The following is a 13,800-nucleotide window of genomic DNA, read 5'->3' as shown; positions in this document are numbered from 1 at the left end:
TATCATGGATGTGGCCAAGTTTCCCCACAATCCCAGAAAATCCACCATTAGCAACACATTTCAAGCTAGGTTTACCTGCTCTGATACCAAACTAAGGGACAGAACTATCATAATTGTGAACCAGACAGGAAGGGAAAAATTATTTTAGTCTAAACCAGGGTTTCCCCAACTTTATATTGTGGGGACCCAGTTTTTTGCAGTACTTTTTTCTGCAGCCCAAAAATATAAACGCATATAAAAAAAAGAATGCAAAATGAATAAATTTTCACTGTTCATGTATTCACAATAATAGTACACAGCAATAATTTTATAATAAATTTTCATCTCTGCTCTAATGGAAGCAGCTATGTAACAATTACTGATTTGTAATCCTTTATCCTTCGCTAATGGTTATGTGGCCCCCAGCTCTGTATATCCAATTCACATCACCCACTATATAGTTATTTCTCAAGATCAACTCGGTATTAGAATCACTAAAATCAAAATGGCTGTCAGCAGTTATTAGCCATATTGCAAGCACCACCACGATCTTTGAACTTCTACTTTTTAAATAAATGTAACCGTCCTCACACTAATACACTATACAGTTTGGACTTCTCTAGTCTAGCACATGCATCGAGCAACATCTGCAATCTGTTAGGATTTTAGTTAGCTGGACAGCCACTTATCATAAGTGTGGCCAAGTTTCCCATGGTCCCATAAAGTATGCTAAAAGCCCCCAGTCATTGTCTCAGTGATCTGTGCTGTTATTTAGCTGTAATTTGCCAATTGTCTTCTAAGAGCCCAGTAAGCAATGGAAGGGTTGGTAATACTGTTAGAAAATATTGACCATCCATGGTTCTGCAAATTCTCTTATTCGGCACTAGTCAGATCACAAGGACGCCAGACTAAAGAGGTTCTACCTGTAATTCATCCGCTAAAATTAGCACACACAATTTGCAAGTTGACTGCCTCTCAAAAAGCAAAAACAGAAACTAATAGAACTCATCACCTCAAGTTCTCACTGCCTTTAGTTAAAACAGAAAATCTCCAAAACATATAAAAGAAATGGGAGAGAGATAGCTATACACATATCCAGCCATACAGAAGTGACTGTCCAACTGTTAGAAGGACCTATATATCTAAAATGCTTTGACATATTTCCCTCCATCATAGGGAGCATGATTGGACCTAAAGTCAAGATTTTACGGTTTATTTTTGCACCTGGGATAGAAATGTAAAGACTATACTGGAGCTTTATAAAAGTTTACTTAAAGCTAACAATATAATTAAGTCTTCATTTAAAAAAAAAAAGAAAGAAAAAGCAAGATTTTAAATAAAAATACTTAATTGCCTTAACATGCTCTTGGATGTCAGAGTGCTTATATGCAAAATACAACAAAAGTTTGACAGCATTATCAAGTTCTCATTTAAGATTTAGGGAACAAAACTTTTTGTTGACAGTAAATATAGAATCCATCAGGGCAAACAAGTCCAAGAAAACCTAACTCTTCCTATCATGGGTTAAAGAAACAGATTGTGCCTTGCAGTACCTTTTCCATTTCCCTTACTATTGCTTATGTGCATTCCTGAAAGCTAATCAAGGCAAAATTTGCAGTTAAGCATGCATAGATACAACTCCTGTTTAAATTGGAAATTCTGAACAGTAGCATTTGGCTATTGCCTACCACTACCCACAAGCTAAAGGGAGCATCATTCACCTGACATCTTTAAGAAGAAAAATACATACACTACATTGATCCACAAAACTTGTGCTTTTGAAGAAAAATATTGTAAACGCTATTTTACAGCAAGTGATTAAAAACCCATTAATAGAACCTTCCATTCACAGCTGGAATGGTATGTCAATGGTAGTTTTAGGTGTGTAAAGAATGGAGGATCAAGTCCTTAGTTCGTAATTCACTTCATCTGCCAGAGCAGACCTTGCGTTTTCCTAGCTTCCCATTAAAATCAAATAAGAGCAGCAGTGTAAGCAGCGTGTGAACATCTACTCTTGTGCATCTGTCTGCAATATCATGCCTTAAAAGCTTCAATAAAACTTCCAGCAAACCTTTCCAATTACAAGTTACATCTTGTATAGTCCAAAAAGCTTTCATTTGCTTGTTCTCTTGTCGCTGCAACACTATAGCCTAGTTACCAGCATGTTTTTCATACTTCTGATCTGAGCTATTGATAGTGCTTTCATGATGTACTTTTAATTTCTACTTTCTCTTACCCAGAACAACTACCACTCTTTTTTAAACAAGCATGCAAGCTTTAAGTGTAAAAAAATCAAACCTCTTCTGCACTGTGACTTCAGGCTTTGTCAAAGATGCATCCAATCACTTTTATTTTTGGAGAAAGTCTGAAGGAAATTCTGTTGGACCATGTTTAAGTTTTAAACAGGAAAAACAGTCTGGGAATTTCAAGCACTCTTCCTGTGCTCTTAGCGTGCAAGTTTTTGTTGTTTTGTTTTTTTTTGCAACACAAGATTTTGAAGGTCATCAAATCCAAATAAAGTGGACAAGAAAGTTTCACCCTTTTAAAAAGAAGCTGAAATCAAAGTGGTTCTTCCTTTTCCAAAGGAGCAGTTATTATTCAAAAAACTATTCATAGTTGCGCCAATGCTAACTTTAAGTTTAGCAAGTTAACAAGGAAATGAGCTTTCAATGAAATCTAGGGGATTTAGATGTTTTCCACTGAAATTACTGGAAGGCGCATATCTAAATCTACTACTCCAGTTTAAAAATACTTAAACCAAGAGGTACCCGAATTTCTACATTCTTCCCAAACTCCCTTTTAGTCTGCAAATGAACTTACATATCACCCTTCATCAAAAATCTCAAGACAGTCACAGGCAAACAAATTCAGTCTATTTTGGTCAATTTCATGACCATTGACTAATTTCACATCTAAAATTTCAGAGTGTTGTAATCATGGGTCTGGACCCAAAAAGGAATCATTGCAGGAAAGGTCACAAAACTGTTACGTCTGTGGTGGTGATGAGGTGTGGACCGAGGAAAGGTGCACAAGAATTCCCCATCCTCACTCCGGCATTACTTTTCCAGCTGGGCTGAAAGCAGCAACCCTGGAGCTTCCTGCAGCTGGAACAGATTGCTAGGTATGTGGGGGGTAGGGGTGTGTGACATGCCCTATGTTGATGGAGGCACCTCCACCAGAGACTCCTAGCTGCTAGTCCCAATTAGACAGGAGAGAAAAAGGGCCTGCTCGTCCCTGCCCAGAAATTTGTGCAGGTGGGATAGGTACCCACAGGAGGCTATGATCCCACCCCCGCCTTCTGACAGAGTATCTTTGCAAGGGAAAATTAAGCCCCTTCCATCCTAGCCCAGAGGGAACTACAAGGTAGAGATGGGGCGGGGGGGCCAGCAGGAGCTCCTAGCTGGGGAGCTGCCAGTCCCACCTCTCCCATCCAATAGCTAGATTTCCCAGGGGAGGTCTGATTTCATTCCGACACATATGGTTCAGTCATGAAATGGGAAGGGCCCCAGCAATGAGAGTTTAAGTAAGGTGGCCAAGATGATTTAGCAACACTGCTTATTCGTGAACAGAAGAACCAGACCTCCTGCTCCCCATTCTTTGTTCTACACACACGTAACAAAAATTACATTAGCAAGATTAACTTGAATAAGTGCATGGAACTAAATGGAGCTATGCTTGTTTACAGAAGTTGATGATCTGGTCCTAATAGTAGGGAGGGCAATAAGAACAATGCAATTTATAATTAATGAGGAAATATCTACATTAAGCACTAGGTTTCAAAAAAATGCATGCACCACAGCGCATGGCATTATAAAATCATAACTGCATATTCATGTTGAAGGCTTGCAAGTTTCTGAAATTTTGGCATTAAGGAGCAACCCGTGGCCTTTTGTTTTTGTTTTAAACACGCCCTATGAAATGGACTATTTCTCGCCGCCCCCCGCCCCCCCATGAGCATTCTTTAAGTAGTGTGTGTGTGATGGGATCAAATCAAGAGTATCACAATTATTTTTTTCTTAATATCTAATATACCAAATATTTAACTGTACTAAACACAAAAATCTCTGTTCAAATCAGTGAGGTAGGGTGTGGGGTAGAGGGACTGTCAGATGAAGCCCCAAATGTCCCAGATTAATAATCTAACTGATTTGTAAAATAGAAAGGTAAATAAGGAACTGAAGGGTCTCAAACATCAAGATCTCTACATCAAATAGTTACAGATAATTGTTTGCTGTCTATTCACAGCTGCTTTCAACCATTCAAGTTTTATCAAGAATTGCACATGGGATTTGGGTTACAAATCAAGCTCGGAGCCTTTTATGTAATACATGATAAAAACTGAAAGATGTGCACAATGGGACACAACAGCATATTATAAAGTGCATGAATTTTTTTTCTTCCTTCTCAGTATTTGAGAACCTGAGCTTTAAAAACACATTATACTGAATAAAACTAAATGCGTTAACTGCAGTAGTTTTAAATTTATCCTTACAACTAAAGTTACCCAGTATGGTAATAGCACTATTTACTACAGGTCACAAAAATGTTGTGTATTATCATTTTTCTTACTCTAGTCCTTAACACTAAGGCCACACAATATTTCCTATGTTGCAAATATTGTACAAGTACTAGCGAATTCTCATGATACCCTAGTTAAATAGGCAACAATTCTCCCCAGTTTACAAAGTGTGGAAATGGATGCACAAAAGTTTCTGGGCTATGGCTACCCAAGGATTCTATTGTGGAACTGAAGTAGAAAATTCAGTAGTTTCAGACTTCCAAACTTGCAGTCATGCCTCTCAGACACTTAGTTTTTTGACTAGGATGTTATTAGTTTCTTACTCTATTTATTGATTGGATGCCTATCAGCAAATATTACCAGATCAGAACACAGATGTAATTCAAGATGCAGACAAAAAAAAAATTTTTTTTAAAGATACAAAACATGGATCCACCTACTTTTATTTTTTGCTGTCACATTCTTCTTTCCTGCCAAATGGCATGAGACAGGAAACATATATGACATTGGGGACATAATATAAAAAGGAGTAAACACCTATATACTTGTTCACCTAAAATTTTATGTTACCTCAAGAACTGGCTGATTAAATACATGCTACTTGATGAAGGGCCCAATACTGTAAATGTTTATGAGTTCAAGTCATCTTTTCAATATACATAGGACTACTTTCAGGAGTAAAGTAAGTGTTAAGAATTTTTATGACAAGTAAATCTAGAAGTCGTGCCTCTAAAGGCACGAAATATTAAGAGAATGTGCTTCTTTCAAAACTTAAAAATTCTTCAAATTGTTGAAAACGACTTTTAAAAGACACACTGGCCATGTCTACACTAGCCCAAATCTTACATCTAAACATTACCGAAAGATGAATTCTGATCAAGATGGTTTAAATGTACAACATAATGGCTACGTCTACACTAGCCCAAATCTTCGAAATGGCCATGCAAATGGCCATTTCGAAGATTACTAATGAGGCGTTGCAATACATATTCAGCACTTCATTAGCATGCCAGCAGCCGCGGCTTTTCACAATTGCCGCTTTTTGCTGCCGCGTGGCTCGTCCAGACAAGGGTCCTTTTCAAAAAGGACCCCTCCAACTTCGAAATCCCCTTATTCCTATCTCCTCATAGGAATAAGGGGATTTCAAAGCTGGAGGGGTCCTTTTTGAAAAGGACCCTTGTGTGGACGAGCCGTGCGGCAGCAAAAAGCAGCAATTGTGAAGAGCCGCGGCTGCCGGCATGCTAATGAAGTGCTGAATATATATTGCAACGCCTCATTAGTAATCTTCGAAATGGCCATTTGCATGGCCATTTCGAAGATTTGGGCTAGTGTAGATGTAGCCATTATGTTGTACATTTAAACCATCTTGATCAGAATTCATCCTTCTGCAATGTTAAGGTCTGCGAGAGTTGAGACTTACTTGGGATGTTATTGGTGACAGCTTTGCTCAAGATTTTCCTTGAACAACATTCAGAGCATTATTTTAATCACTAATTACATGACTACAAGAGACAAAACACCCACTTATACTTTTACCATGGTGGCCAACCAGTTCTGAAGCAGTCACCACTATGATGGTTACTGCTAGAGCCAGCAAGCCACATTATTCTGAACATACATTTATTGTTCAAACCACCATGCCACGCTCAACTAGCCAAACAGCCACATGTAACTAGTGGCTAGCATATTGCACACCATGGATTTATGCTTTAATACAATAGTATTTGGTGTATTGTTATAAACTATAATGCAAATCATTCAGTTTTACAAACTAAATAGAGTACCATGACAATTCCTCCCAAAACACAAACCAGGAATATGTGGGCTTTTAAGATCTCCTTGTGTTCTTTAAAACAATGAAAAAACTTGACCCTCTCGTTGATCATTGGTTCCCCATACTGTATATTAATATAATAAGCTTAAAAATGCTTATTCACCCCAGTGCACTCAGTGTTTGACCTCCGCACCATTTCCATATTCCGTGGGCCTTAAAAAAATACGTAAAAACAAAAATCAAACCTGACGCCTAAACTCTGATCTGCTTAATATACTGCCAGTAAACTTATAAAAACTGAACTTTTTAAGCTGCCCTAATGTCCCTTCACAAGGCAGGCAGAGATCACATACTGAGGTGAACAGATTGTTCCAAATCAGTGAAACAAGCAACTCTGCCACAGACAATACTGTAGATTAATCCATAAAACAGTTTAGGGAGAAAATTTCTGGAGGTTAATCTATTAAAGTGGTTTGAGAAGAAGCTGTTCTCAGCCCACAGAGCATGCAGGAGCAGAGATCACAGGGAAACTTTATACCTGTGAATTGAATTTCTGCAATTCAGAGCCACTAACCCAAAACAGGTGCATTTTCACACTCAGTCCTTTAAACTGGGATTTATCTTTGGAAGACCACACCTTAATGCAGGAATGGGTAGCCAGGAATTGTGGATGAGTTGCATAAACTGCCCTCCTCCACCTTAATGGGCTGCAACAGCCTACGGCTAACTGGGATGCCACCTGCAGTTCCCTCGTGTCCCCCTTCCCCAGGCCTCTTGTGCAAAGGAGTCCCATGTGTACCTGCTCCTCCCCATGCCTACACTTTCCAAGTGCACAAGTCACTTGATTCATGCTCGGGCTCCACTCCTCCCCTCCCTCCCAGAACTGGAATGCCACAAACAGCTGATTTGCAGCATTGCAGCTCGGGGAGGGTGGAGGAAGAATGGGGACAGAGCACAAATCAGGCCATTTGTACACTCCGAAAGTGCTGGGAGTGGGGAAACTTAGGAAATTCAGGGCTCCAGTGTGCCAGTGCACAAGCTGTGCATGGGGGATGGGAGGCAGCAGGGTTCTGCAGGTTGCAAGTGAAGCCTGAGTGGGATGCATGCAATCCATGAGCTCCCGGTTGCTTGTCACTGTTTTAATGGCTAGACTTACATTGCATTATATTCTCTTTAGAAGCAACATGAAGAGGATCACAAAAAGAGATCACAAACCACCACCTTCCCCATGTTAAATATGATCTGAATCCACTGGACCAGAGCTTGACACCTCAGTTTACAAGTCTGAAACAAATGGAAACATAAAATCCAGCACTTTGGACCTATAGTCATTATCTCACATTACCCTACATCTTTCACAAGGAAACGTACTCTTGTGATTAGGCATTAGCCTGGAATTCAAGAAACCCAATTCCCTGCTCCACCACAAACTTGTCTGGCCTTGGGCAAGTCATTGAGTCCCAAATGCCTCTCAAATCTGAGCATTAGTCACTCAGTGATGCAAAGCCTAAGTGACTTAGGAACCTACATCTCACTGAAGTCAGTGGTACTTAGCCTTGCAATGCTGAAATACTTATTTTTTTTAATCTGTGCCTGAGTTTCTCTGTGCCCAACTGCCCTAACTCTTTCATACCTGGTATTTTATTATCTGGAACTCTCAGATAACCAGCATTTTAACCGTAAGTATAGTACAGATACTGTTGTAATAGCAGAAAGTGAAAAAGATCTTCAGTAACTGGTTAACATTGCCAGTAAAGTGGGCTGAAGGGACTCAAGCTGAACATCTCGAAGATGGAAGTAATGGTTATTACAAGACGAAGGTACTGCCAACATGTGAGGTATTAGGTACAGTTCTTCATCAAAGTGACTAAATTCAAGTACTTAGGATCCTATATCACATCCGATGGTAGGTGTTTAACTGAAGTGAAATGCAGAACCGCTCAAGCAAAAGCAGCATTTCAGAAAATGAGAAGCATTCTCACAAACAGCCCTTTATCATTGGAGATTAGGAAAAAAAGAGTGCTGCAGTGTTATGTAGAACCAGTCCTCATGTATGGATGCGAATCATGGACTATCAGTAAACAAGCTGAGAAGTACGTCAAAGCCACAGAAATGTGGTTTTTAAGAAGAATGTTGTGCATCTCATGGACAACCAAAAGGACGAATGAGTCTGTCTTAAATGAAGCCAACAGCAAAAGAACACTGTTAAATCGGATCAGAACAAAGCAGGCAAAATTTACAGGCCATTAATTAAAAAGTCTGCACTTGAAAATTTAGTGACAACATGAAAGTATAATGGAAAGTGAGGACGAGGTAGACAACATGAGAAAATATTGGGTAGTATAATTTCATGGTTGCATTGCCACAGTACTGTGGAGATGCTCCAGAATATGGAATAGACGGGGTGGAGGGCCATGATCGCCTACGCAAATCAGCACGGCATGAATGAATGAACAGTATAGTGAAAGTAAATACAGCATAAGTTATAATGTACTATACTACTGTTGTTGGTTAACTAAAGCACTCTGCATACATTTGTTTCTTAATATCTAATCTTGTTTTTTTGTTAGTGTTATGCATTGCTACAAATACCTCTCTATTATCCGGAGTATTTGAATATGCGGCAACCTCCTGGTCCCAGGGCTGCCAGATATGAGAGAGTTTATTGTAATACCACCATCTCCCTCACCGCAGAAGTTTTGAAAACACCTGCTCTGAGCACTGTGAAGCACTTAGATACCATGTTAATGAGAATAAATTATTTTTTCCTAGCAATATATCTTATGTTCATGCTCATTCCTACTCCAGTTATTAGTTTGGATAAGAGAAAGTACAGTTTTCCTCATCACCTTTGAAGTTGGAGAAGCTTAGGAATTTGATCTTGCCCCTTTTCTGTACCTGAGTGATTTTCAAACTTTTTAGGCTGCATACCCCCTTCCAAATAATATTGTGTATGCCCATCAGAGACAGGTTCACAATGTTCCTATGAAAAATGGGGCCAGGGAGGTCTGTAAGGATGCTCATAAGGTGTTTTGTCATTAAAAGATTTCTCTCACATACAGCCACTGAAATGTTGTGTACCCCTAGGTATGCGCATATCCCACTTTGAAAACCCCTGATCTATTGTAACATTAAACTTGCCACACTAGTTGAGATATAAAGCTTTTTTGGATCACAGAGTCCTCTATCAGGCATAGCAAGGGAAACTATCATTGGTGAGAAACCTGCAGCTGACCAGGGTTCTGTGAGTGGCCTGTAAGGTATTTCGTTTACTGTTGCCCATGCTGATCTGGTTTCCATCCATGTGATTTTAAAAAAATAAATAAATAAAAACAGTACAGATTGTACCTCCCTTGTCTGACACCCTTGGGATCAGACTGGTCTCTGAACAAGGGAAATAGCCAGGATTAGGATGGTCCCCTGCTGCCAGCCCTTCAGCAGTCCGGCTCCTACTCTGCTGCCCTGGCCCCAGCTCCCAAAACCACTGCAGGATGCCCCAGGCCCCCATGGTGGCCCCAGCTCCCTGCCCTCCCACATCTCCAGCTGTGCAGCTCTGGTGGAGGCTTCCTGGCCAATGCCAGGCCACTGCACCCTAGTGGCGGCAGCGACTCCCTTGCTGCTGTCAGGCCACCACTCCCCAGCTCCCACTGTGGCCACTGTACTCTCTGGTCTGGCAACATGTTGCCAGACCAGACAATACAGGATTTCAGAGGTAAAAGCTGTATTAACAAAGTGACACTCACATAAAGCAAGGGCACATGAAGCGAGATGCCTGAGTACATACAACAGTGTCAGCAGAAGTCATGCACTCCCTCTGCAACCAGTCAAACGCTGCTAAGGTCCAACTGGCATATCCCACACATTCTAGGCATGCAAATACTGTTAGGAAAACTACCCTACGCCCAGAGAGCATTGTGGTACGGCAATCTTGCAGCCCACTGAGATGAAGGAAGGCCACTCAGACAGTCCACTCACCAGCCTAGCCCACTGAGCTACACAGATGTGTACAGTTCATCAGCACACCATACAAATCACATCCCTGCTTCCAAGGGCTTACAATTAAAGCTACTAGAAAGAAATAATATCCTCTATACACATACCTTACTTCCTGTTATTTGGCGAGTTACAAGGAAATACAAAATAGGTGGAAAGATAGAGTTGCACTACAACATTCAAATTGCAGAGGGAAACTTTGGTAAAATTAGCTTCATCCATAGAAGTTTTGAGAAGGAAGTGTCCCAGACAACACGAAATTTGTATCAAACCCTGTATTGTCTAGCAAAGAAGTTCAGGATATCCACATCCGCACTGGATATTTCAGATGCAAAATTTCCATTTCACTCAGAAAATAATTAGGGGCTAGATGGAATGAGCGTTATGACAACCTTCTACCTCCCCTGAGGCAACACCCATTTTGCTAGATCCTCATTTCTATTTGCAAACTGTAGGTGAGCTAAAACCAAGAACTCTACTGTAGAGAGGTAAGGCCACTCTCGTATCTAAATAGGTACCTCAGTAATGTGGTCCCTGACTAAGATACCTCAGTCTCTTCACTCTCCAGACCTCATACCCTCTCAAGGAGGATCCTGTAGCTGTGGGTGGTCTTACACCAGCCCACTCCCTCAGCTTCCAACAGGTTCATGCTCCAGCCCAGTGGCACAGGGGTGGGGAATGGCAGACTGAGATGCAGGCCTTCTCCCTGACCAGATTAACTCTTCTGGGGCCCAAGCGGAGAACAAAATTGAGGGGTTCAGTGTGCAAGTGGTAGGAGGTGCTAGGGAAAAGAATGGGGATGTGGAGTCCCGGCAGGCAAGAGGATGCAGGAGCAGGTCATATGTGTGGGAGGAGTGGTGCAGGAATGCACTAGGCATTTGTGGGGTCGGTGTCTCAGGAAGGAAGGAGGGAGCAGGATTGGGCTGGATGTCCAGGATAGGGAAGGTTGGTGAGAAGGCAGATACCTGGCGCAGCTTCCCATGTGCACATGTGGCTCTGTGCTGCTCGCAGCTGCCAGACACCATTTGCAGCTGCTCCCATGGATCAGGACTGGCCAATGGCAGCAGTGGGGGAAAAGCCTCCAGGCAGCACATTTTTGAAGAGCTATTTCCACAGCTGGCAGTGGCAGCAGGCACAGCACTTCCTCCATTAGCCAGGACGAGCCTACAGCCCCAGTCAGTTTCAGGGAACTGGCACTAGCATTCCAGCCTCATGGTGGAAGAAGGTGGTGGGGGTGCCATGGGGTTGGAGCACCAGCTTGGGTTCACTGTTGGGGGGGGGAGACAGAGTCCCAAGCCTCATAGGCCAGATCTAGACAAGCCATGGGTCAAGCTGCAGGTTCCCCACCCTTGCAGTAAAACTAAAGGCATGCCTGTATTGCCTTAAAAAAAATCAATTCAGATACTGTCTTGATTAGCAATTTTGTGTGAAAAAATTCCCTCACCAATGCTATGGTCAATTTGGGTGAACCTAATGTGAGAACTGGCAAGAACCCTAACAGGCAGAGCTGAAAAAACTACTACTGTTTCCCATGTGTTAATTAAACCTGGTGGGAAAAAAAGGGTCCCAGCCATTAGAACCATCTCTACACTACAGTTGCAACCAGTGCTAGCACTGGTCTGGGGATTTTTGCCATTGCTAATTAACCCAGTGCAGACAGAGTTTAGAAGCTCAATTTTGCAAACCCTCCACACACAGAACAGCCATTAGAAGTGTTGCACCCTTGCAGATGTGAGCCCTACTTACTAGAAATAAGAACGTGAAGGAAAATGTCAGATACCAAAAAAAAAAAAAAAAGATGTCTGCAGTCGTCAATTAAAAAGATGCTTCTATTTTAAAAAAAGCAGGAGTCAGCTCTTTGTAGATTAGACAAACAGATATTTCAAAGGAAGAAATGAACTTGATGTTGAAAGCATGTATAGGAGTTCAATGTAACTGTAAAAAGATATCAAGTGAAAGTTTAGATGGAATAGTTCTGCCACAAAAATACCAATTTACATAACACTTGCATTTATGTATATGGTTCACAATATTATAATACAATTCGTGTACCTGAGTAGCAAACTTAACTTCTTTTAAAACGGTTTCTAAATATCAGTTTGTAGGGGTTGTCTCCCCTCAAATTCCAAACAAATACAAAACATGCATTTCTGTGAAACAGAGAAAAAGTAAGTTGCCCTGCATGACTGCAGAATTGCCTCCTTTCAGAACTCAACTGCAATTTATCATCACACTGAACAGGCAAAGTTATACTGGGTATAAAACGTATGTAATCATAAGGATGGCATTAAAATGCCGGAAAACAATCCCAACGTGAAAATGGAAACCCGGATCTGCCAATTTTCCACTCCCACGCCCCTCGAAGAGACAATGAAAGGAGTCTCCTTGTGGGAAGTCAAAAAACACACAGGTGAGAACTACGGTCTCCTAGAGATCTGCTAATAAAAGATGCTGTGTGCCTGAAAAACACCGTAATTTGAGGCCTACAGTCATCTCCAACTTCAAGTCGCATTTGAAAGATGTCCTAAGTGTCCTTCCCTTTAAAAGTCATTATGTTCAGGACATAATAACTAACCGATCCCCACCCCACCCAGGCCACTGTGGTATATTGCCCTAGTCAAAACCCCAAAGAAGCCTCGTTCACATTGGGCGGGGGAAGGATTTTTCTCTGCTCTCCTCCATCTAACTCGGGTAGTAAATGATCACTAGAGAGGTCAGGCCCCAGCCTTCAATCACAGCAAGCTCCAGACCTGGGGAGCAGGAGCAGGATCAGGCACCTGCGATTCGAGACTCACGAATAAAACGTGGGCCCGCGGCAGTGGCGGGGGGCGCACGCCGAGGCGGCAGACCGGGAAGGGGGGCAAGTCCTGGCCAGTGGGTCGAGCCGGGAATGTGGGAGGGGAACAAGCTGCTCAGGGGCTCCAGGGCCGCGCGGAGTAAGAGGTATAAGGACACCCCCCCCCCGCGAGAGCCGAGGGAGGAGCGCAGGGCAGACCCCGTACGCCGAGCTGGGGGCGACGGGTTTTCTCCTCACCCTCAGCTCCTCGAAATCCGCCATTTTCTACCCGCTGCCGCCGCCGGGCGCCGCCGCAGCCGCCACCATCCTGCACCCTCCGTGCGCCCCCACGTGACGGGGCGGGCTCCGCCGGCCTCAGGCCCCGCTGCGCAGGGGGCGGGACAAGAGAGGGCGGGGAGCAAGGGTGGTCCCGTGCCCAGGCTGGGGTGACAAGACAACTCTCCCCACAGGGGCCCCGTGCCCAGCTACAACCTCCGCCCAACCCCCACAGCGGCCCGTGCCCCGCCACAAACTCCACTGCCCCATCCCCACAGCAGCCCCATGTACCCACCCGCACAAACGCCCCCGCCCGTCGCCACAGAAACCCCACGCACCCCCCTACAAACACCCCACTCCCATGTCCCCCACAGCAGCTCCGCGCCCCACACAGCCTCTGCCCCAGCCCCACGCACCCCCATACAAACACCTCACCCCCGTGCCTCCGACAACCTCCGGCCCACCCCCCCGTGCCCCCCACAG

At 43.0% G+C, this 13,800-nt stretch overlaps 1 protein-coding gene across 7 annotated transcripts in view; it reads right to left on the bottom strand.

The window, feature by feature from the left end:
- PIAS2 (protein inhibitor of activated STAT 2) overlaps positions 1-13,404 on the bottom strand; it is a 57,315-nt gene extending 43,911 nt beyond the window's left edge. For all 7 annotated transcript variants that reach the window (XR_012645811.1, XR_012645810.1, XR_012645809.1 and 4 more), the window contains exon 1: positions 13,300-13,404. Coding sequence is in view for 4 of the 7 variants with exons in the window: in XM_074995818.1 (XP_074851919.1) it covers positions 13,300-13,323 (24 nt within the window). In the remaining 3 variants the exon portion in view is untranslated. The remainder of the gene's footprint in view (positions 1-13,299) is intronic.
- Positions 13,405-13,800: the final 396 nt, after the last annotated feature.

This window comes from Carettochelys insculpta, chromosome 5 (genome assembly GCF_033958435.1).
Source record: "Carettochelys insculpta isolate YL-2023 chromosome 5, ASM3395843v1, whole genome shotgun sequence".
Lineage (NCBI taxonomy): Eukaryota > Metazoa > Chordata > Testudines > Carettochelyidae > Carettochelys > Carettochelys insculpta.
The sequence above is the reverse complement of the archived record's forward strand: the minus strand, read 5'-3'. Positions and strand labels throughout refer to the sequence as shown.